This window comes from Chinchilla lanigera, unplaced genomic scaffold, assembly GCF_000276665.1.
Source record: "Chinchilla lanigera isolate Chin_1 unplaced genomic scaffold, ChiLan1.0 scaffold00146, whole genome shotgun sequence".
NCBI classification, from domain to species: Eukaryota; Metazoa; Chordata; class Mammalia; order Rodentia; family Chinchillidae; genus Chinchilla; species Chinchilla lanigera.
Genome location: NW_004955547.1, coordinates 2,270,221 through 2,293,871, shown reverse-complemented (window position 1 = coordinate 2,293,871; position 23,651 = coordinate 2,270,221). Strand labels below are relative to the sequence as shown.

Below are 23,651 nucleotides of genomic sequence, written 5' to 3'. Positions count from 1 at the left end.
ATCCTCCTGCTTCAGCCTCCCAAGTGCTGGGATTACAGGCGTGTATCACCACAGTTCTTTTCAAACCCCATTTGAAGCATATTGCTAGGAGCCAGGGCATAGGAATAGGTGAAACTGGTAAACTTAGGCCACACAGGCTGACGTTCAAAGCAAATCAGAACTGGAGAGGCCACAAAAGATGTCAGGTCCAAATCCTGCAGTGTGTCGATGAAAGACAAACATCCTGAGATGGAAGAAGGCCCCACTGTGGTCGTAGGGAGCAGGTACAGAGCAGGGATCAAAGCCCAGGTCTCCTCACTCACTGCCGCTTACCCCTCCCTGCTTAGCCTGACATCCTTCCAATTATTCTGAAAGTTCCTCCCCATCTGACCTGTCATCTCTCCACTGCCACACCTTCAGCAGGACCCCGAGGCTTTTAATGGCCCAGCAAGGCAGCCAGGATGGTGAAAGAACCAGGGGTTAGCAGAGTCAGGCCCCAGCTCTTCCAGGCAGCTGGCATTTGGCTAGCTGGGGTCTTGTTGGGGAGACAGGAAGCTGACATATAAGGCTATGGAGAGGGGCCCTGGGTACCTGAGGTTTGTCCCAGAGGCTGAGGCCTAGCAGGGCAATGTCTGCCGAGGGCTGGGCAGAGCCCTATGCCACCCTGGCAGCTCTAGCCGGTAGTGGGGTTGACCAAGGGCAGGGAAAGTGCAGGCCCAGGCTCTGGGTCCAAACTAGGATTCCCTAGGTTGGCCGCCCTGGCTCTGAAGGCTCTTCTGTGTCCTGCCTTGGAAGTGGTAGGGGTACAGCCTCCTGGCATGGGGGTGGGGAGAGAGCCAGGCGTCAGGGAGCCGGCCACTTTGAGCAGGCTAGACGGCAAGGGGATCAGATTTCATCCCAGCTGTATTTTTGGCTGGATGGGCTGGGGGCCCAGCTGGGCAGGCGCAGCTGCCCCAGAGGGGGACACCCCCTCCCCAACACACACGCGCACACTACCTCTACCCAGACAGGCCACCATTCCCTGCTGCCTCACCCTGCAGGCAGAGGGAGTCCGGTGGTCCTGGGCTAGTGAATCACTTTGGGCTTCTCTGAGCCTTGGATGAGCTTCTGTAGGGTCTTCTTGATGCGAAGAGCGGTGAGGCGGGCAGAGGGGTTAGGGTACCAGCACTCCTGCATCATCTGAGCCAGGCCTGAGAGGACCTGCGGGTTGGGAGAGGGCAGAGGAGAGGAAGCAGGGACATGAGTCCGGGAAGGTGGAGAGGAGACAGTGAGGAAGGACCAGTGATGAGAGTGTTACACAGCGGGCAAGGGGAGAGGCAAACAGTGATGGCATGGAGGGAACCAGGCAAGGTTGAGGAAGGGAGTGGAGTGAGAAAGCAGGTAGGGGAAGGCAGAGAGCATGCTCGGGTCTTCAGGAGCCTCAGGGCTCCTGGGAAAACAGCACCTGTGGAACACCTTACCCTACCCTGCCTCCTCCAGGACCCACTGCGAAGGGCAGCTCTGCAGACCTTCGGGCTCCCATGTCCCTGTCTGCAGCTTGAGACCCCAGTACACGAAGGAGTGACTCCCAGCTCTGCATCAAGCAGGGCTGGGCCCAGCGAATGGGGGAAGTATGGGTGGTGGGCATGGCCCTAAAAATGCACGTGTCCGGGGAGGAACCCACCCTAGAAAGCTCAGTGGTGTTGGAATGATCCAGTCCTACCTCCCCTAGTTCCTGAGAGTGAGTGTATGTACACGGGCAGAGGCATGCATCTATGTGACTCTTTATGGATATATATTGTGCAAAAACATGCGTGTGTTTATGTATACATATGTGTGCATATTTAGTAATTCCTTCAGTAAACATTTACTGAGCATGTATTGCATGTCAGGCACTGTGAGAAGTAATGGACATAAGAGTGAGCAAAAGAGCCACGCTTTTTGTCCTCATGGGGCTAACAATCTGGCATATTTGTGATGCATATGTGTCTGAGTGTGTGTATTTAGAAGCGTATTCATGCCTGCATGTATTTATATATACATGTATATATCGATTCCTGGTACCAGGAAAAAAAACAAAAAAAACAAGAAAACAAACAAAAATATATATATATACATGTATATGTCGATTCCTGGTACCAGGAAAAAAAACAAAAAAAACAAGAAAACAAACAAAAATATATATATATACATGTATATGTCTTTTTTTTCTTTTGGTTTTTTTCCAGTACCGGGAATCGAACTCATGACCTCGAGCTTGCCAGGCAGGCGCTGTGCTGCTGAGCTAAATCCCCAGCGTCCAAATATTTTGATATTTATTTTCTTTCTTTTTTTTTTTTTTTCCAGTACCGGGAACCAAACTCACGACCTCAAGCTTGCCAGGCAGGCACTGTGCTGCTGAGTTAAATCCCCAGCTCCCCCATGTATATGTCTTTATATGAGTATGTAGAACTTTTTAAAAGAAAAAGACAAATGATAGCCAAGACTCCAAGTAAGAAATGCAGCACGGACCCTCTGACTTTTCATAGGCAAGGTGAATGGATCTGAAAACGTCAGATTGACCAGAGGATTCTAAGGAGGTGGAACCCACAGGCCAGGGCAGCCGGAATCTATCCAAGAAGCAGAGGCCTAGGACACAAGTTCGAAGGCTGAGAAATTCCAGCTATGAGCACCCCCACCCTACCCTACCCCATACCATACCATCCCCAGCCTCAACCCTAGCCCTAGCAGAAGCCTCACCGGGTCTACAGCCAGCCGGTTGGGGATGGTGGGCGTCTGCTGGTCAATACACACCACTTTCTTCATGTCTTCAAAGCTGGGGTCATTGGGCACCACGTCATAGAAGGGTGGCCTGTAGTCCTCCACAATACCTGGAAATTGAGAGGGGATGAGACAATCACTGAGGACCACATATTATCTAAAGGACAGCTTTGCACAGCCTCTGTCCTAGAGTCAGAAAACTAGTTGTCTGGGGACAATGCCCGTGAGAAGAATATTACAATAAATATATGTACGTATTACTATTAGTAATTACTACCTTTGTTTTACACTTCTCAGGAGCCAATGACTGTGCATTGTCCTGTTGACACATTGTCCTGACCGTTAGTCCTCACAACCACCCTGTGAAATGGGTACTATTATTACCACCACGTTAGAGACCATGAAACTGATGCTCAGAGACGCTGAGTCCAAGGTTACACAGCCAGTACGGCACAGTCCAGTCTCCAGCCTATGCCATGGATTCCGATGCTGGCTCTTGTTCCAGCCTTTCCCCAGCGGGCCTCTCCCCAGGCTCAGGTACTACTCCTTGTCTCTGACTGTCACTGATGCCCCCACACGTAATCTTCACTGAACACTTACTGTGTGCTCACCACTGTCTTTATTTTTATTTTTTATTTTTTGCTTTTTTTTTTTTTTTTTCTGCTTTTCTTCCGGTATCAGGAATCGAACTCATGACCTTGCAGTTGCCAGGCAGGCGCTGTGCCGCTGAGCTAAATCCCCAGCCCCCCTCACCACTGTCTTAAAGGCTCAGCTTTAAATCCTCACAACCGCCAAAAGAGGTACGCGGTACTCATAGCTCCACTTCACAAACCAAGAAATTATGGCCAGCGAGTTTAAGAAATTTGTCTAAGATCAAATCTGTCTAAGATCATTACAGGTACTAAATGACAGAGTTAGGATTTAAACCTAAAAATCTAATACCAGAGCCCTGCTCCCAAGCTCCAAGCTGCACTTAAGGGAGGGCAGCTAATCGCTAGATGAGAACTGCAATAAGGACAAGAAGACACCTCTCCAATAAAGACAAGAAAGCAAAAAAGAAAGAAAGAAAGACAAGATACCTCTCCAAAGAGAAGGGAATTTTTACCCTGGTCCAAATAACATCCACCAGGGAAGGCCCAGGCCGCCGCTGATAGTCAAGGCCAGCAGCACCCCACCCTGCCCCATGTCACCCCACACTCGAGTCCTGAGGAGCTTTCTGAAAACTGGGCCTGTGGAGCTGCAGCAGCCCCATGCCCATCCCGCTGCCCAGGCCTAGGCTGGGGGGCTGTGGCCATGCAGGCCACAACCTCAGTGGAGCCTTCGCCAGCTGCTCTCCCTGTGGCAGGCTTCCAAGCCGCCCCTGTGCAGCTCGTCCCTAATCAGCGCTGCGCAGAGGCTTGAGCGTGTCTAATGAGCCTTTAATCAGTGCCGGGGCTGACACCAGATTACAGTGTTTATAATGCGCTTCGAATCTGTGTGGGGTGACAGAGCTTCCCTCTCAGCCCAGCAGCCTCCCTCCCAGCCCTTCCTTTTCAGCTCCCAGCGTTGGCCCACAGGCTGTGGCTATGTCTTTGTGCCGTGTCCTCCAGCTCCAGCCTCCTCCAGCCCACTCTGGCTGTCAGGCCCCGGATTGGAAGCCCCCGCGGAGTCTCCCCAGGGACTGGCGACACCCTGGTCTCTGCTCTCAGTGCATGATCAGTGAGGGCAATTGAAGTCTGGCAAGAGGCTGGCAACCAGTAGAAGCTCAAGAATAAACACATCCCTGTTCTGAAGGAGCAGAGCTCCAGTCAGGTGCTGAAGATTGTCCTCAACCTGCCGGGACTGCTGCTGGCAGCTGCTGCCTGTGGACAGCCTCCACAAAGGCTAACAATGCTCCCGCCACTGCCGACAACCTGTCATCCTCCCTCCACCCCAGGCCTGGACATCACTGGCCACAGGGCTGCCTGGGGCAGGTATCTCCCCCTGCTCCCAGTCCCTCCAAATCAGAGTTCTCTGTGGTAAGCCACAGTCGTAAGGAGGCCACATAAGCAAGCGCAGTGGCGGTGACAGCCTGCGGCAGTGATAGCCTGCATTTCTGTGGATGAGGAAATCAAGGACCACAGAGGTTCAGGTGTCACAGCGATAAAGATCCCTGGCCCCGGAGTCGGAATGCCTGGTTTTGGACCTGAGGCTGCTTGCAGCCTGCCCTAATTCTGCACCTCCGTTTCATCTATAAAATGGGGATTTTAGAGATTCCCTTACTATGTAAGGCACATGTTCTGTTACAACAAAAATGGCCATGGATATTCAGTTCTAGATGTTGTCCCAAATATTTCACTTCTCAACAGACAAGCTATTTTTATTCTTATGTCACAAATGAGGAAACTGAAACAGAGAGGCCACAAAGACTTTCCACAGTCACAGCAAACTCTGGGACTGAACCCAGGCACTCTGATTCCACGCCTAGGCCTTAACCACTAAGCAAGATTACCTCCCCGTCAGTACGGGAGAGTTAAATAAGATAATGCATATAGAGTAGACAGCATGGCATATATTTAATCTCAGTAACTGTTAGCTGTTAATATTTCTGTTATCACTAACCCAAGACTTCACAGCCAGATTCATAGACCAGATGAACCTTCAAAGGTCACTCAGCTGAGCCAGTTGGTGAGTGGCGGTGAAGGGGTGCCAGGAGATCTGCTCACAAGTCCCTCAGGCCATGAGCACCAGCCACGGCAGGAAGTACCACCTCCACCCCCCCACAGTGCGCAGTGGGGCCTCACCGTTGACAATGGTCCGCCGAGTGATCTCCCACAGCACCAGGCCAAAGGCCCAGATGTCGGTCCACTTGTAGGACTCAAAGCAGTCGGTGCGGATCTGCTCATCCAGCACCTCGGGAGCCATGTACCGCTTGGTGCCCACTCTCGGGTTGTTGCCGATGTCCAGGTAATCGCTACCCTGGGAGTGCATCACAGCCAGGCCTGTGGGTATGAGGCCTGTCACTCCCGCCACTCACCCTGGCCCGCACCCGGGCTGCCTCTGGGTGGGGATGGATAGTGACAGTGAGGCACAGAGGGGCAGGCAAAGGGAGATCAGCCCTGAGACGACCTGGAATAACTGTCCCAGTTACGCTTTGTGTGTGGTTCCTAGGAGCCTAGCAAGATGTTTAATATGCAAGGCAGGCTTTATTGTGCCCATTTCACAGAGCAGAACCTGTAGGCCTGGGGAGGGCAACAATGTATGCAGTGAAGCCAGAATGAGAACCTAGATTCCTGGTTCTCTGTCGCTTGTGTGAGTGGTGGAAGGAATCTGGGCTTGGGACGGGTGTTAAAATAACTTGGGGGACTTGTGGAACTGAAGTGAAACAAAACACCTTTCCAAGTTTTTAAAGCACAACTATGGCCACCCACTCCCACCGAAAAGAGGTAGAGAGGCAGAGCTCAAAAACCACGCCCACCCGCAAAGGCCCCACCCACTTGCCTCACCCCTGCGCAGCTCACCCAGGTCTGCGATGCAGCACTGAAGGTTGCTCTTGACCAGCACGTTGCGGCTCTTGAGGTCGCGGTGGGCGATGGCCGGCTTGCCCTGCGTACCAAAGATCTCCATGTGCAGGTGTGCCAGGCCGCACGCTGCGGACACAGCCAGCTTGAGGGCCAGCTGGGGCTCCAGCGTCTGCCTCTGCAGGAAGTCATAGAGGGAGCCGTGCTCATGGTAGTGCGTGATGAGCCACAGCTGCGTGCTGGAGTTGCGGGAGGTCATATCTGAGGCGATGAAGCCTGCGCGAGGAAGGGGCAGGGTAGCTCAGCCGCGCGGCTGGGGAGGAGGAAAGCTGGACTGGCTAGGGGCAGGGTAGGTCAGGGGGGCAGGGAGTGGCTGGGGGCAGGGTAAAGGTGGGATTTCGGGGGAGGTTGATTTAATTTAGGATTTAGGTCAGAAACTGGAGCTAGAGTCAGGTGGGCTGGGAGTCCTTCAGATCAGGGCAATGTCCAGAGGCCTGTAGACCACCACCCAGGGGTAGGGGGAGAAGACGCCCAGCCCGTCACTGGGTCTGTCTCCCTTGCCTAGGATGTTGTCGTGTCTGAGCAGCACTGTATTGTAGATCTCCGTCTCCCGGAACCAGGACTGCTCGTCCCTCGAGGAGAAGATCTTGACAGCCACACTCTCCCCGTGCCACAAGCCCCGCCACACCTCGCCATAGCGGCCCTTTCCTGATCCAGTGGCCAGAAAGGAGGGCAAGGGTTAAACACTGGGCACAGAGAGTCCTAGAAGAGTCCCCTGCCCATCCTGATGCTATGCAGAACCCTCTTGCAGAACCTCTGAGTTTACATGTAATTTAATCCCGGCCCAAACCCAGCTACAGGCCGCCCCCACTAACGCAGAAGGACCCCACTCAGGCCCAGTTCCAGTCAGTTCCTGGCCCAGAGAAGTCTCATTCTGACCCAGGCCCGGCCCCGCGGGTGTCTCTGGAAGCCAAGAGCCCCCTCATCCCTCCAGGTTTGTGGGAGCCCTTAGCCCCCACCCCCTGGCCTCACCCACTGCTCACCCACACACTCCATCAGGGTGACCTGCCGCGCCACTGTCCTCTGCACCAGGAAGGGGAGCCCTGAGCCACTGCCTGTGGTGCAGTTGCTATCCAGGAATTCCTGAGGATACCAAGAAGCCCCTGAGAGGCTGCCCCCACCAGCTGTGGCCCCTATTGCCCACACCTGCATCCTGCTGCTGTGTCTCTGTGTGGCCCCCCTCGCCCAGCTCCCAGCCAGCTATGATCTCTGGGTGACCCCCTCTGACTCTGTGGCTCCTGTATCCCCACCCTCTGCCCTCAGTTCCAAATTCCCCCAGACCCGTACCCCCAACATGCTGTCCCTCTGCTCGGGTGATTTCAGGATGAGGCTGGACTCGCCCAGGTCACTGTACAGGCCTCGCTGCTTCTCCTGCCTCCGCCGGACATGCCACAGGCCCAGGGCACCCAAGGCCACCAGCACTAGCAAGGCCAGCACAGGGCCCAGGATCAGAGGCAGCTGGCAATCTACTTTTGGCTGCTCCGGAGGAGTCTGGGTAGCTGGAGGAGGAGTACACTGAGTCCCAGCTTCCACCAGGTCAGCTGCCCTGCCCTTGGGCAGGACCACTCTGGCAGTCAGATCCCAGCCTTCTGGCCCCCACCCCCGCCCCTCACCCCCCAGAGCACAAAAGAAAAGCAGGGTTGGGGTGGGGCCTGAAGCTGGAGAGGCGCTGCTGGGGGTGCTGGACCTACTCTCCAGCGACAGGGACACGTTGTTGTTGCAGAAGGACTGGTAGCAGCAGAAATGGTGGGCGAACTCGGTGGCACGCCCCCTGCAGAGCTCCTCGTTCTGGCTCCCACAGCCCTGGAACTGCTGGCGGTGACCTTCCTCGTCCAGAAACAGCACCGCTGTGCACCAGAGCCCCTGGCAGGTGGTCCCCTTGCAGTGTGGGTTCTGACATGTGCAGGTCACCAGTGAGGACTGAAGGGGCTCCACAGGGTTCCCTGGGAGACACAACAGAGGCTCAGCCACTCAGCACAGCTGCCCCCAGGAGAGCTCAACACTTGCTTCTGCCCCACTGACCCCTCCCTGTCATCCCTCGAACAAACCCTTGGGGCCTTCGTCCTTTACTTCCATCCCCTGGTCATCCTTCCCTCAGAGCCCTACCCCCAGTCAGGGCAGGAAAGCTTCCACGCCCTGCCCGATCCCAGGACCTCTTCTCCCAGGGCCAGGCCCGCCCTGGCCTCCAGCTCTGAGTGCTTTCTCAGGCTTTCCCCATCAACATTCCCACTCCCTCCACCTCATCTATAAGCTGGACATGGTTCCCACCCTGGGGTCTGACAGAGCTCCAGCCTGAAGGTGGGTATCGAACGGACAAACAGCCAAGGATGGGGTGGCTGAGCCTCACTGAGCCCTTTCCGTGCCTACCTTCAGCCAAGCTCCCATCTCCTGTCCCTAACCCTTCAGACTCCGTCCAGCAAGAAGGGACCTGGGCTGAGCCCTCGGCCCCAGCTGTTCTCCCCATACTCACCCTGGGTCAGGCCCAAAGCCATCAGCAGCATCAGCAGGCCCCTTTTGGGCTGCGCCAAGGTCATTGTCCCTGGAGAGGCGAGGCGAGGTTAAGTTCTGCAAGATGTGACAGCTGCTAGCCTCAGCTCTCTCCTACCAGGAGGAAATCACTGGGAGTTTTTTTTTTTGGTGGGGGGAGCAGGGAGGCAACCTCTCTACTCCTGCGTCTGGCTTTGGGGCGGGGCCTGCAAGGGAAGTCCTGATTCACTTCCCTATGGAAACCATCCTGTTAGGGGTGAGGGTGGCGAGCCATGTCTGAGTGACTGGGCACCCCTCGGCTGATCTCAGGCTGGAGGTGGGCTGGGTGGGCCAAAGCTGGGGCGCCAGCAGCAGCTCTTCAGCAGTGCCCGATGTCCTCTGCCTCCTGCTCACCCCCTCTCCACCTCCACCCTGCCCACCCCTTTCCCAGTGCCCCCCCAGCCCTGGCTGCCTCAAACATAAACAGGCTCCTGTCTTTACTTCCTGCCATTCAGGGTCCCGCCAAGCCAGGAACAGGAATCAAGATTGTTTAGATTGAGGTCTGGATAGAACAGGCAGGAGTCACGCAAAGGAGAGACCTGAGGGCAGATTGTCAGGGCAGGTAGGGCAGCTGCAGGCCTGGAGGAGCCACCTGGAGCTGAGACACCTGCATGACAGGGTCCTGGGCGGACACCTGGGGAATCACAAAGTGCAGCTCCTGATGTTAGAGATGGGACTAAGGCTCGTAGAGGGGAGGGGGCTTGCCCAGCGGCAGACGTGTGTCGACTGCTAGTCCAGTAACAACCATGTAATAAGTGTGCAAAGCATGGACAGTGCTGGGTCATGCCAGGCATCAAGGAACCTCTCTCCACCTCACTTGAGTAAAAGGGGCCTCTCAGAGCTATTCCCTGGCCCCCTTTTCCCTCACTGCTGTTCAGGGAAAGGGCTGGGGGAGGGCCGGTGATGTGGGAGAGGAAGTGAAACACACTTAGACACTGAATGTTTGACCTCGCATGGCTGGCAGGGTGAGACTTGGCCAGAAATTTGACGGAGAGGGTTAAGGGGAGTTAATTCTCATCCATGACAGTCCCCGACTCAGGTCTCAAACCAGCGAGTGCTCAGAAGCCGCCCCCCTCTTCACTTCTCAAAGCTTTAGAACGAGGAGCGTGGGTCAGGGGTATACTGCTCACCTAGCGTGTGTGAGGTCCAGCCCCAGTACCCCTTCCCCAAAACAAAGGAGGAGGGTGGGCAGACAGCAAGGAGGACTTTCTGAATGGCCAAGAGCATGCAGGTGGGTATCTGGGACTGCAGCCTCAGCCAGGGTGGCTAATATGAGAGAAAGATGGCCTTTGGCCTGACAGGCAAGGCTGATAGGGTCAGGTATGTGGCTGCATAAGCTGCAGAGGTCCCACTGCATCACAGTCGTGCCAAATGGCGACCCAAGATTCTGGGACTGTGAGGACGGGGTGGCTGGGGGCAGGGTGGGGATCTTCATGGGCCTCTGCCTCATGGCAGCTCTGGTCTTCCTGCCTGGGCTTCCTCTGCCCTAGAGGCCCAGGCTGGGGGAGGAAACAGAGCCCTGGGCTGATGCAGCTATGTCCCCAGCCTCTGCTTGACCTCCTGCCTCTTGGCCCTCCTGGTAGCCAGTGAGGACTCTGGCAAGCGCTCTGCAGTGGGGGCCGGAAGCTGGATGGAGAGAGAACCCCAGGTGAGCTGAATGTACCTACTGGGGAGCAGGCAGAAAGCCAACCCTGGCAACCTTCATCTGCCCAGACAGTGGCTAAGAAGAGGATACGAGGCGGGAAGGAAAAAGTGGCTAACGTCAAGGATGACATCTGGCATCCTTCTAGGGTCTTCTGCTGAGCTTCCACTTCCCTGTCGCCTCCCAGTCCACCCACTCCCCTCTGTCACATCAGAGTCCCCTGCAGTGGGTTAGAAATGCACATCCTTCAGGTTCACCCCCACTCCGCATTCTGATTCAGTCTACCTGGGACGAGCAAGACACATGCATTTTTAAAACTTTCTCCAGGCCTGGGGATATAGCTCAGTGGCATAAGCGCCTGCCTGATAAGCACAAGGCACCAAAAATAAAAAATAAAATAGTAAAATAAAAAAAATAAAACCTTCTCCAGGGAATTGTGATTAGTGTGTGCAGGCACTTGGAGAACTGCGTCCTCCACACACCTAGCACTAGGTCCTGCACTTCTGCCTTGCTGGGCAGGGCCCTGCTGGTGAGAATGGGCCACAGAGGAAAGGGAACCCGACTCCCACTGCCACAGGAGACTTGGTGACACTGTGAAGCGAGGGTGGAGCTGAGGACTTTGTTCCAGACATCGGCGGGGCAGGGAAGAGCGGGCAGCATTTGTAGGACTCACTTCTGGCCTAATAATCCTGGAAAAATTGGGACTGTCCAATGTCTAACTGAGCCTTTGTGAGATTTGGTATAGAAGGGGTGCTGGCCAGTTATAGAGCTGACTTCACACGATTCACCCTGAAATTTGACTGTAGCACAAATAGACACCTGCAGCCTAGCAGTATCCTTTCGCCTCTAAGCCAGACTTTGAGAAAGATCTCCTGTAGACAGAAGCATCACTGTTGCTAGCCAGAAATCACAAATGTTAAAATTAATTTCAAACATTATCTTAGCACTGTGAAATGATAACAGTAGCTAACCTGCTCCTTGTACTAATTATGGTTCATCTCATCTAATTTTCACAACAGTCCAGGGAGGAAGCCAGGACTCAGGATGGTAAGTTTCTTGCCCAGAGTCACTAAATATGCCTTGATAAACTTAAGTTGCTGATAAGAAATTCTCTTTGTGGGCCAGGGATATGGCTCAGTGGCATAAGTGCCTGTCTGGCAAGCACAAGGTTCTGAGTTCAACTCCCAGTACAAAAAAAAAAATCCTCTTTGTCTTTGTTATTCTTCTAGTTGTTTGGAGTTAGATGAGTCCTCAAAGGAGGAAAAAAAACTGTATCAGTTTCAGCAGACCTTAACAAAGGGCCCACTGCTGTTGTCGCCAGTGGGTTCCCTACTCTGATTTAGTAGTAAGGACAATGTCACAACCCAGAAACTGTGCTGGAGGCTTAGTCAGCGTTTGGGCCTCAGGTGGCGGGAGGCAGAGTAGGTGTGTGTCTGGAAGGTGGCTGTCAATTTTTTTCTCCCTGTTACACCTGAGGGACTGATAAAACCCACGCCCATCGGCACTCAGCACAGCATTGCTTGTTACCGGGCAACAAAAGCGCTGTGTCAAAAGCAACCATCTTTTTTATTTTTTTCTCCTTTTTTTGTACTCAAGATTGAGCCGAGGGCCTCTTGTATGCTAAGTGAGTGCCCTACCACTGAGCTACACCCCCAGCCCAAACATAACGGTTTTGCCTCGCTTTGTACTTCCCAAGGTCATACTCCAATAGCACCAGACCAAGCTGTTCATATGGGGTTGCCTTTACGATTCAGTCACACCAGTTTATTAGCCCTTTACAACCATGTACTGTAGCAGAACAAGCTTGAATGTTAGAGTCATAGGCAGAGGATGGAGATAGCACAGCACAGTTCTCCCTTGTCTGAGGGGAAGATGTTCCAAGATCCCCAGTGGATAACTGAAACTGTGGATATAGTAGCAAACCCTATATTTGCTATGCCTCTTTCCTATACATACACACCTATAATAAAGTTGCTCATATCTATTTTAGTTTAATTTAAACCAAACTATTTCATTTTAAATCAGGCAGAGCAGCGCCGGGTGTGGTGGGACATGCCTCTAACCCCAGCACTCAGGAGGCTGAGGCAAGAGGATCATTGCAAGTTCGAGATCAGCCTGGGCTACAAAGTGAGCTCAAGGCCAGCCTGAACTGCATAGAGACCCTGTCTCAAAAAGACAAAATAAATAAATAAACAAATTAGTTAGAGCAAAGCCAGGTGTGGTGCCTCACTCCTGTAATCCCAGCCACTTGGGAAACTGAAGCAGAAGGATCGGCTGAGTTCCAGGCCAACCTGGGCTACAAAGTGAGACCCTGTCTCAATAAATAAATGAATAAACAAATAAGAGCAAGAGATTACCAATAATTAGTAATACACCATAACAATTATACTGTAATAAAAACTTTTACTTTCACCTTTTAGTTAAAGGAGGTACTGTGCAGCTTCTCTATCCAAATCAGCAGCATCACTTCTCTTGCACTTTGGGGTGATTATTAAGTAAAATAATGGGTATTTGAGCACCAGTACTGCAAAATCTCTGCAGTCAATCTGATTATTAAGATAGCAGCTACTACGTGACGAATGAGTAGTGTCGTTTCTACAGCATAGATACTGGGCAAAGGACGATTCATGTCCAGATGGGATGGAATGTAACCACGCAAGGTTTCACCACACTAATCACGACAGTGCACAATTTAAAACTTATACATTTTTTACTTCTGAACATTTGCTTTTATTTTATTGAATCCAAAAGATGTAGTGCTTTATCACTGCACTACATCTTTTTCTTGTCATTGTTGTTTTATTTTGAGATAGGTCTAGTTAAATTACTCAGCCTGGTCTTGAATTTGTGATCCTCCTGCCTTGGTCTCCTGAGCGACTAGAATTACAAGACTGTGCCATCATGCCCGTTTTTTCCTTTTTTTTTCCTTGTCTTTCTGAGACAGGGTCTCGCTATGCAGTTCAGGCTGGCTTTGAGCTCGCTTTGTAGCCCAGGCTGGTCTCACACTCACAATGATCCTCCTGCCTCAGCCTCCCAAGTGCTGGGATTACAGTTATGCGCCACCATGCCCAGCTTCCACTTAATATTTCCACACCACAGTTGACTGCAGATAATGGGAACCTTAGAAAGCAAAACTGCAGATAAACAAGAAGCACATAAGGAGAAAGATTACTATACAGCATAAGATCAAGGTTGAGCTCTGGATCACTGCGATCTGGGTTCAAATCTTGCCTCTGTGATTTAAAGCTATGAGACTGGGGTAAGTTACTGAACTTTCTGTGCTTAGGCTTTTTATATGTAAGTAAGAATAACAGTAGTGTTTATTTCATAGGTGTAATGTAGTAGAGATTACTTAGCAGAATACTAATTAGTACACAATAGCACTTAATAAATGTTACCACTGCCCTAAACACGCTATTGACATCATTTAAGGAGCTTTGGACGAGTTATTCAGGTCTGAACTTGTTTTCTCTCTTATAGGATGAGCATAATAACCCCTGTGCTGCTCAGTTGTGACCAAGATTACATGAGAAAAATATCTAAGTGTCTACATAATAAGCACTCAAAAAAGGGTAGCCATTTTAATTAACAACCCAGTGACAAAGAAGACAGGTTGGGGGACAGGTACCAGGACAAATGGATCAATGAGAAATCTCAACTCAGCCGGGACCTGCCCCCAGTGGGTGAGGGCTACTACTGCCCACTCTGGACCTATCCTTGAGGAAGAAAAAAGGTGCTGGGCAGCCAGCCCAGAGATCCCAGGGCTTCAGTCCCCAGGGCAGATTGAAAACCTGGGGTCCCAGCCTCGGGAGTGCCTGGGATCCCCTTTGGCATGGGAATTAGGCAACCATCCTGGCTTGGGTGAGGCTTGTGGGATGGAGTTAGCGTCAGCTTCCCTAAGCAAGAGCTGCAAGGGCTCCTCTGGGAAGGGTCAGCCCCAAGGGGGGTTCAGCAGCACTGGAGGAGGACACCCACTCCCAACCCAACCCAGCAGTTGGAACGCTTGGGCCCATTTTAGGGATTAAGGTAGGGGAGAAAAGTTAAAGGTTTCCGATTCCCAGTCCAGACTCCAGGTGCAGGAGGGGGATCGGGCAGATGTACACGTACAGCCAGGGACGGCTGGGGCTCCAGAGTAGCTGGGAGTGGCCGTGCGGCCACCTCTCTGATCCGCGGAGAAGGGCCCATTGGGGCGGGGGTCACGTGCCCCCTGCCCATCCGCCCGATCGCGCCCGCCGCCCTCACTCACCTTTGGGCCCGCGGACGAGACCCGAGTCACACGCCGAGCGCTGGGCCGGGGACAAGGGCCGGGGGCCGGGGGCCAGGCGCGGCCCCGGACGGGGCTGGAGCCGGGGAGGGGCTCGTTCGAAGCGGCTGGCGCGACGGCCTCCCGGGACTGGGAAGGGGGCTGGAGCAAAAATGTTTCTTATTCCAGCGTCTTCCTGCCTGGCCCGGCTCCACCACTCCCTCCTAATAAACCGTTTCCTATTGCCCAGCGCGCCGACGGGCCGCCTGCTGGCCCGCAGGACTGGGGCTCTCGCGCCGCTCCCAGACCCCAGGCCACCCGGCTCCGGGGTCCGCAACGGCGCCCCGGCCCCAGCTCCCACCGCCGCCTCCCCGAGGGCCGGGCTTTGAACTCGGGCCTTTGGGTCTCTTGGGGTCCGGGCCGAGCGCGAAGGCCACAGCCGAGACGGGTTGTGTTGGGGAGCGCCGTCCGGCGGCTAGGGTTTGGGGGGCGCTAGGGGCATCCGGCAGGGTGGCATCGAGGGAAGCTCACGTGCAGGGGTGGCATGGAGAGGGAAGTTACCTGTCCTTACCTCACCTTCGACCCGGGTTCTCAGTCTAAGAGGCTTAGAGCAGCAGTCAGGCTGGTGGGGTCCACGTAGATTTTGGCTCCACCCTCTGGGACTCTGGCTTGGCCCCAAATCCTCTGTCTCCTCCCTCTCGTCCCTTCCCACACCCCTGTCCCCTCCCCTCTGCCCAGGAGGCTTCCCCCTCAGCGCCCAGTGCAGGGGTATAGAGGCCCAGATAGGGGTGCCTCTGGGCCAGTGATGAAGACGGTCCAGCTCCTGACAGGTGACACGTACACTCTCTTCACCAAGTGCAGCCCCGGTGGAGGGAGCTGCTGGGAGCTGCTTGGACTTTCTCCTTCCAGGAAGACTCCAGCCAGGTACTGGAGCCTCAGATGCAGGGGCCCAGAGCAGCTGAAGAAACTTCCTCCCCGTGCTGCAGGCAGACCTGCCAGCCTTGCTGACCGCGGCATTGCGAGCAGGGCTCGGTTTCATTCTCAGCCTCCTGGTTTGCACCTGCTCTGAAGTCAGCCTACCTGCTGGGAATGCAGGTTGCCTGTCTGACCTTAGGAAAGTGACACATCAGCACCCTGATCTCTTACGGGCATAATGCACAGTGCTGGCTTCCCAGGGCTGTGAGAAAGGGCATGATGCTTTGTCTCAGTTCATAGCAAAGGTGCCCGCTGGCTGAGCCTGCCCAGGAGTAGGGCTTCCCTCCATGAAGGAGTCTGTAAATTAAGTTAATGTGTGAGAAACCTGGGATGGAGAGATCTTAGTGCTCGGCAGGGGCCTCCAAGGCGTCTTGCTCTAACGAGGAGATTCTGCAAGGTGGGTGTCCCTTTGACAGGAATAGAGGGTGGGAGGCAATGGCCAGAGGCTCCGACAGCATCAGCATCAGTTGTTGATAACTCACTTCCTCTACTGAAATCCCCCCCTCTGCTGCTTCACAACTTGTTGTGAGCCTAGTGAAGTCTCAGAACCCTGCCACACCCGAATTTCAGTGTCCTGAAGCCAATAGGAAGTACTATGGGATTACGGTATCTGCCCTTTAAGATTATAGCAGCCACTTTAGCACTGCATTAGCTGCAGAGCCGGGAGTGTGGCTTCGTGGCCACATCTTTCACAACCACCCTCCCCCTCCCCTGCTGTGGCTTCTGGCCAACCTCTTCTTCCCCCAACCTATGGATTTCTGTCCTGTGAGGTGGGAGCAAGAGCTGTGGGTCAGGACCCTATGGGACCTCCACAGTCTGAGCTCAAGTCCTGCCCCCTCCAGGAAGCAGATAAAGGAAATCACTGAGGAGATCAAGATCTGAGAGGTGGTGGGGATGGGAGACAGTGCGGGTGGGGTTCATGCAGCAAATAAAAGTAGAGGAGGTTTTGTGATGAAGGACAGAGCCAGTGGCAGATGGTGCTGGAATCTCCCCAGCTTCCTAGGGTACTGAGCCCTCTGGATCCTGACTCGTACTTGGGGGGCTCTTGCAAACCCCTTGCCTCCCACAGTACACAAAGAACCTGGGAAAGGTTCAGAGGAGGGACCCAGACTTGGAGAAAGCACTGGAGCCACAGGCCAATGAGGACATGGAAAAGGAATTACAGACCATGTCCAAGTCTACAAGAATTAACTGCCCAGAGGGACCAGCTGTTCCCTGTACTCAGTGAAGACAGAACAAGAGGAAACAGGCTCAAAAGACTCTCTGATCGAGATTTAGGTATGCGAGGGATTTCCCAGCAGTGCCCGAAGCAGAGGCCCGGAGCTTGTGGGCCTATTCATGGCAAATGCCACAGAATGGCATGTCTTGTCACGAAGGCAGGGCAGTGGACTCCTTGACCTTTCAGAATTGCTATGAGTAAAATTCAAGCGTCACTGTAGCCCAGTGCAGAGCGAGCTTCGTGGGTGTGTGACGTGTGCAGACATTCAGGGCTCCACACTTGGTTTAATGCTCTTCAGCTGCCATCTTGAAATTCTTTATACTGTTTTTAATTATTTTTAATGAACGATGGACCCAGAATTTTCATTTTTGCTCTAGGCTCCATAAATTATGTAGCAGTTCTGTACCAGGATGAGCAGAGAGAAAAGCAAGAGAGGGGAATTAGCAGAGGGTGAGCTGGGCTTTGCTCCACTTAAATTGCAGAATATCGGGCTGGGGATGTAGCTCAGTGGTAGAACACTTGCCTATTATGCGCAAAGCTCTGTGTTCAATGGCCAGCACCAGAAAAAAGGAAAAAAGCAGGGGGAAATGCAGAGTGGGAAAATTAGATTAGACAACCTATGGGTTTTTTCAAATGCAAGAGACACACATTCGGCAGCACAGGGTACTTGAGGAGGAACAGTTAGGGATCTCCTTTAGGGAGAAGTGGGGAAGATACCATCTGTCTATCTATTCAAAACCCAGGAGAGATTTTTTTAATGCAGCAAGAAGAATGGGGTGTGAGTTTTGCCTGGAGGAAGAGGGGAAGGAAATGACTCTCCAGGTGCACTTCAGCTGGGTGTGGGGAGGCCTGGTGGTATTCTGAAAAAGCAGTAAGCATGGGTCGTGAGTCCTGGGTTCCAGGCCTGCCTGCGTCACTTCTTTGTGCCTCAGTTTGCTCCTTTGTGCACTGAGGGATTTAGGCCGGAGAATCCTGGAGCTTCCTCCCAGCCTTCTGTGCTATTCTTTGTCTTTAAGATTCAGGAAACTACCTGGTCCTAGGTTCTGTTACTGTAACTCAGGTCAAAGGGCAGTTTTACTGGTACCTGGCTTGGGGAGGGTGGGGAAGTCAGAACTCCTCAGGAAATGGTTGTCAGACACCAGCCAGATCCCAGACTGAGCAGCAAAGCCACATTCCTCTCTCTCCCAGCTCTTCCGGATCGCCTCTGGGTGGGTTTGTCTACTCCCTGCCCACCGCCCAGCGCTCAGATGACTCATCTCAGGATGGAACCTGTTGAGGGAAGAATGGTGTGCCATTCTTGTGTGAAGAATGGGAGACTGGAGCTGAGAAAGTGCCATGAGATGCCACAGGAGGTGCCGGGCTTGAAGCCCTGTCTCTGTGGGAAGCTGTTCCAGCACCATCTCCTTTTGCCAGTGCAGCAAGCTCGGTTGCCCCTTCCCATATGCTTCTTGGAGCGCTGAAATGGCTCCACCAAGCTGGCCTGGCTGCTGAGGGACGGGAGAGTCATTGGAAGAGTGCATGCTGGGAGTCAGAACACCTGTGTGTCAGTCTCCGCTTCCATACCTGTGGGAAGGGGCTGATAACTAACATTCTGAAACTAACAGCAAAGTACATGAGCAAGTCCTCTAACGGCTATGGAACAATCACCAGATATCTGATTTGCTGGGAGGTTCAAGGGCATTGAACCAGCAGTCAGGAGCCCCGAAGCAGTCAGCCTGTGTGGCAGCAGCGTGGCTCCTGTTTCACCTGCTCAAAGACAAGTAAGAAAAACTGTAGGGGCTACTACACGAGTGAATATAGCGTCACTGGCAAGGGCTGTAATATACGCGGCAGCCATTTTGAAAAAGTTAAATTCCAAACAAGCACAGTGCAAAACAAGGAAATGAAATCCTCAAGAAAATTTATAACGAGAAACAGCTGTACCCATCCCCAGACCCTCTTGCTGGAGACACCCCTTCTGTCACAGTTTCAGCTACGTATTTGTTTTGATGACATTTGCCTCAGAAACTCTCAGTCATGTGTGCATGGCTGTCTTTACATCTTAAAACTTCAAGGATTATTCAGAAGCTTCAGGATATAGGTCATTTCGATGCTCTCCCTGTAATAATTGTTATATGATTACTGTTTTATACATTTAAATAACATAGCCAAACTTTAGTTCCTATTCTGTTAGTCCCAGACAGGATCTCCTGGTTCTTCTCTAAATAAGGACAGTGAGGGCTGGGGGTTTAGCTCAGTGGCAAAGTGCCTGCCTGGCAAGCGCAAGGTCGTGAGTTCGATTCCTGGTACTGGAAGAAAAACAAAACAACAAACAAACAAACAAACAGAAGGACAGTGACACCCACCTGCTTCCCTGGAGCTGCAATCTTGATGCGGGAAAGGAAGCTGTGTCAACTCACTGCGGTGAGTGACCTCGGTCTGGGGGCTGTTTGGGTGAAGCTGGTCACTGTGGGTGCCTCGAGAGCCATGGTGAGCATTTTGGATGGCAAGGTCTTCCTAGAAGCACCTGGGCTTTTCCCTGACTCCAGTGAGAAGCCAGGGCTGGCAAAGGAAAGGCAGGGGTGACTGGCAAGAGACTGGGGGAGGTGGTGCTTTGAGGCGTCTTGCTGCTTGGGAAGACTGAGGGGTCAAAGTGGCCACCTCTGTGAGAGAGGGGTTCGGGAGTATTTGAGGGCAGGTAATGGCCCCCGCTGAGTAGGTAATGGCCTCCAGGATTTGAGGGTAGATAGTGGCTGCTGCTGGGAGAGAGACTGTTTGGAAGGGGCTGAGTGGCTGGGCAAGGCCAGAGGCCAGTGAGACTTCCTTCAGCTCCAGCCACTCGAGTGGGTGGGACCGGATTGATCACGCTGCACACAGGAATCTGCCTTTGTTTCCAGCTGGAGGGGAAATGCCATAAATCCTGCCCCTTTCCCGCCCCTCCGGCATCTGAGCCTAGGCTGTGCCCTTCCCAGGACCAGAGGGCTTGGGGCTGAGGGCCCTGACAAGCTTTTGTCTCCGGGGTCCCCAAATCCACAGACCTCTGCCCCTTGTGCTCCCGAAGCAGGGCCCTGGCACAGAGGTAGGGAACGGGGACCCGAGGGAGTCCCCAGGCTGGTCTGCCCCGAGCAGGCACAAAGGAGTTCAGGTTAGACCTCTCAGCTGCCTCCTTCCCTCAGAGTGAACATGGCTGTCCATGGCCAAGAAAGCTCCGAGGCCTGAGGACAGGACTTAAGCCCAAGGCTTGGGTCTCTTCAGCACCCCACTCCTGCTCCTAAGGGTCAGACAGACTGGAAATCCACCCACAGTCACTCCAGCAGTGTGTGGAGCTGGGCACACAGTAATGGGAGCCGGGAGGCTGGGAGGGGAGGCTGGGCCTGGAACCCAGGCAGTAGGGCACCCTGTGCTTTTTATTCTCGGTCAATGTGTTTGTGGACCTGTGTGACTACATGTGTCCCTATGCACTGGTGTGTGTGGCCCCTGTGTGTATGACTGGGAACCTGCAGGTCAGTGAGGCTGTGTGTCCCGTGGCTGTGAGGCTACAGGTCCCCGTGGGTCCTGGCTGACATGCGTCTGTGTGTGGCATTTGCCTGTGTGACTGTGTTGAAGTTTCAGAGTTTGTCTATCTGGAGCAGGAGTGGGCAGGGTCAGGGGCTGGTGAGAGAGGGCCAAGCCTGATCCTCAGGTCCCCCTTCATACAGGTGCCTTCCTTAACAGCGGAAACCATGGTCTCTCGGAAGGCAAGGAGACAGGTGAGCAGATCCAGACCTCTACAGGAGTCCTGGGTGGATAGGATCCCTGGTGTCACGGAGTTCTGACAGGTGGAAGGTCCTAAGTGGTCAGGCCGAGGAAGAGACTGGAGGGATGGAGGAGAAGGTACGGGGCAGGGGCGTGGCCAGCCTGGTGTTTGGTGTGTGGGAGACAATGGGGTGTCTTCAGTATGACTGTCAGAGAGAAGGGAAGCCAGCCCTTGTCCCCCAGTATGGAGCAGAGGGGACACAGACCAAGCAGTCTCCACCTATTGTTCTGCCCTCCCTCCACGTACCTACTCCTCGGCCTTCCCTTGAACCCACAGGGGTTTCCTGGGATGCACTGATGCTACTAGGAATGCTGCCACTCTGAGGCCAGGGCAGCTCCTGAGAGAAGAAGGCAGATGAGAGGCCCATCTACGCATTCCAGGCCTTAGTGGAACCTAAACTCAGTTCTGTACACATTGATTAAGTCTTGTGTGGGCCAGGCACTAGGGATACAGAGACGGTGTTGTCCAGGGGTTCCCACCAGCCTGGCTGACATCCCAGTGTACGTTAGAACAGCAAGTTTGTGGTCCCACCTGGACGAGCCCATGTACCAAGGTGGGACGGGGATGCTTGCTCCTCAGGGAGCAGCTTGCTCAGCCAGCAGTGCTGTGGTGACGCTGGCGGGCTGCAGTGTGCCTGGGCTGAGGGACAGAGAGGTGCAGGGGCTGGTCTGAGGAGGATTCTGTGACAATTATTTTGGTGGGGGGATTGGTACTGGGAATCGAACTCAGGACCTTATGCTTGCTAGGCAGGCACTTGTGCCACTGAGCTACATCCCCACCCCTGAGGAGGTTTCTGGGCTCTGTCTTTTCATTTGAAGGGCTGCCACAGTGGTATCCTAGAACCCTGTGAGACCACAGACTGCTGCTTGCCCACCAGGCCTGAGCGTGTGCGCTAGAGGTGCCCAGGGCCTTATGTGCCTCCTGCTCTTTAGCAAAGGCTTGGGACTCCAGCTGTCCTGCAGATGGCCAGGGATAGAAGCAGGAGGCTCCCTCTGCTAGAAAATGTTGTGCCTTCACCTCCTACCCCAGACCCAGCCACGCAGGCCATGGGGGCCGCAGATGCTGGGGTCGTCCCTGAGCAGGTGAAAGGCAGGAGGACTGGGCTCAAAGAATTAGAGGAAGCTCAGCTTCAGGCAGAGGCCACATGCTGCAGTAGAACCAACCCGGGCTTTGGTGTCTCCCAGATTTGAGCTCCAAGCACCACATTGCCACTTACCAGGTGTGACACTGGGCCAGCTGCTTAACCTTCACAGCCTCAGTTTCTTCAGCTCTACAGTTGGAAAGGTGGGAAGGTTAAATGCGAAAGTGATGCTGGGCGTGGTGGCTCACGCCGGTAATCCCAGCCCTGGGGAGGCTGAGTCGAGAGAGTCACCATGAGTTTGAAGCCAGCCTGGGCTATGAGTTTAAGGACAGCCTGAACTACGTAGTGAGACCCTGTCTCAAAATAAGTGATATTAGTAAGGCCAAGGATGGTGCTCCCTTACCTCACTCACTTCTCAGCACAGTGCCATGGGAACACTGAGCATGGTGTTCTTGCTTCCACTCTACACCTGGGAGCTGTGAGGTTCAGACTGATTAAATAACTGCCCGAGGTCACAGGCCAACGCCAAGGCCAAAGTATTCTACCACTATGCAGGTCCAAGACCATAGTGGTAGTTTCTGTCCTGTCTGGGATATCTTCATGCGCTGTGATTTCAGCAGCGGGTGAGGAGGAAAGGACCCTATTCCTTTCTGTAGTCCCGGAAGCAGATCAATCAAACTCAGTTTCCGGGGTCTCTTTTGACAGCACTTTGCAGTTCCCAGAACTCTTTTCCTCAAGTAATCTTACGGATCCTTCTAATAGCTCTGTTTTCCCCATTCTACAGATGTGAAAGCTGAGGCAAGTGAAATTTAAGTGCCTTATTCAAGATCACACAGGTGGGAAACAACAAGGTTAGCTTTAAGTCCATTCTAATACATCACAGGGGCCTTACAGCTCTGTGGGAGAAATCCCCCTCCAACACTTCTCTCTCTCTCTCTCTCTCTGTTTTATTCTATTCAAAGAGAAGGTATGTTTTTTTAATTTTTCAAAATTGAGACTATCTTTACAAGGTTAATGTGGCACACCCTCTCCCTCGGCTGCTGCTGCTGCCTTCTTCTGCAGCTCCTGGTGCTGCTTGTCTGCTTGTTCTGTGTGGACCTCATACCTCTTTTGTGAAGCAGCAGCTAAGAAGATGCAGGCACTTGCTACGGCCGAGGAAAAGCCCAAGGAAGGAGTCAAGACTAAGAACAATGATCATATTAATGTGAAGGTGGCAGGGCAGGATGGTTCTGTGGTGCAGTTTAAGATTAAGAGGCACACACCACTTAGGAAACTAATGGAAGCCTATTGTGGGGTCTGGGGATGTGGCTCAGTGGTAGAGCTCTGGCCTTGCATGCACAAGTCCCTGGGTTCAATCCCCAGCACCAGAAAAAACAAAAACCAAAAAAAGACAGGAGGAAGTGTTGCCAGGCGTGGTAGCGCATGCCTATAATCCCAGCATTTGGGAGGCTGACACAGGAGGATCCTTGTGAGTTCAAGACCTGGGCTACAAAGTGAGCCCAAGACCTGGGCTCAAGCCCAGCCTGAACTGCATAGCGAGACCCTATCTCAAAAAGACAAAAAAACCCCGAAAGCCTATTGTGAATGACGGGGTTTGTCAATGAGGCAGATCAGATTCCGATGCGATGGAGAGCCAACCAATGAAACAGACACACTTGCACAGTTGGAAATGGAAGGTGAAGATACAAGTGACGGGTTCCCGCAGCAGACAGGAAGCGTCTACTAAAGAGGGAAACTGCAACAACCCTACCCCATAACTCTGTCTTACAGACCCAGAATACATTCTCAATTAGAAGACTGCAATTTGGTTCCACCACATCCTGAGTACTACAGTATAGTTTTCTCTGTTCTTTCATTTACCTCTTCCCCATTCCTTTATTGTACATAAAGTATCTGGTGTATGTGCACAAGCATATTGCTTTTTTTTTTTTTT

The 23,651-nt window shown here is 53.2% G+C and overlaps 1 protein-coding gene, 1 long non-coding RNA gene and 1 pseudogene across 8 annotated transcripts in view; 2 read left to right on the top strand and 1 right to left on the bottom strand.

Annotated features, from left to right (window-relative positions):
- Positions 1-2,637, top strand: part of LOC102028472 — a 13,063-nt gene extending 10,426 nt beyond the window's left edge. For both annotated transcript variants that reach the window (XR_264906.2, XR_264907.2), the window contains exon 3: positions 2,305-2,637. This is a non-coding gene — a long non-coding RNA (uncharacterized LOC102028472). The remainder of the gene's footprint in view (positions 1-2,304) is intronic.
- Acvrl1 (activin A receptor type II-like 1) lies at positions 7-15,324 on the bottom strand. Of its 6 annotated transcripts, none has more exons than XM_005411918.2 (11): positions 15,240-15,324; positions 14,672-14,830; positions 8,728-8,822; positions 7,949-8,200; positions 7,545-7,756; positions 7,241-7,340; positions 6,759-6,905; positions 6,198-6,473; positions 5,481-5,678; positions 2,698-2,828; positions 865-1,179 (listed from the first exon to the last, which is right to left on the bottom strand). In XM_005411918.2, exons 3-11 carry the CDS (start codon positions 8,789-8,791, stop codon positions 1,045-1,047), a joined length of 1,515 nt encoding a protein of 504 aa, XP_005411975.1. In that variant the 5' UTR covers positions 8,792-8,822; positions 14,672-14,830; positions 15,240-15,324; the 3' UTR covers positions 865-1,044. The 6 variants fall into 6 exon arrangements, with proteins under 6 accessions (XP_013363946.1, XP_013363948.1, XP_013363949.1 ...); XM_005411919.2 differs by having other exon boundaries at positions 15,245-15,263; XM_013508492.1 differs by lacking the exons at positions 14,672-14,830; positions 15,240-15,324 and adding an exon at positions 7-244 and having other exon boundaries at positions 1,013-1,179; positions 8,728-9,163.
- A 3,908-nt stretch (positions 15,325-19,232) lies between these two features.
- On the top strand, positions 19,233-23,444 carry LOC102017165 (annotated as a pseudogene).
- The last annotated feature ends 207 nt before the right edge of the window (positions 23,445-23,651 follow it).

What these genes read in the sequence shown, in the direction of transcription:
- Acvrl1 (XM_005411918.2), bottom strand. Translation starts at nt 8,791, where the DNA reads ATGACCTTGGCGCAGCCCAAAAGGGGCCTGCTGATGCTGCTGATGGCT. An exon ending in GGCTTTGGGCCTGACCCAGG is followed by an intron (nt 8,201 to 8,727) that starts GTGAGTATGGGG and finishes TGTGTCTCCCAG; the next exon opens with GGAACCCTGTGGAGCCCCTT. An exon ending in CGTGTCCCTGTCGCTGGAGA is followed by an intron (nt 7,757 to 7,948) that starts GTAGGTCCAGCA and finishes CTCCTCCTCCAG; the next exon opens with CTACCCAGACTCCTCCGGAG.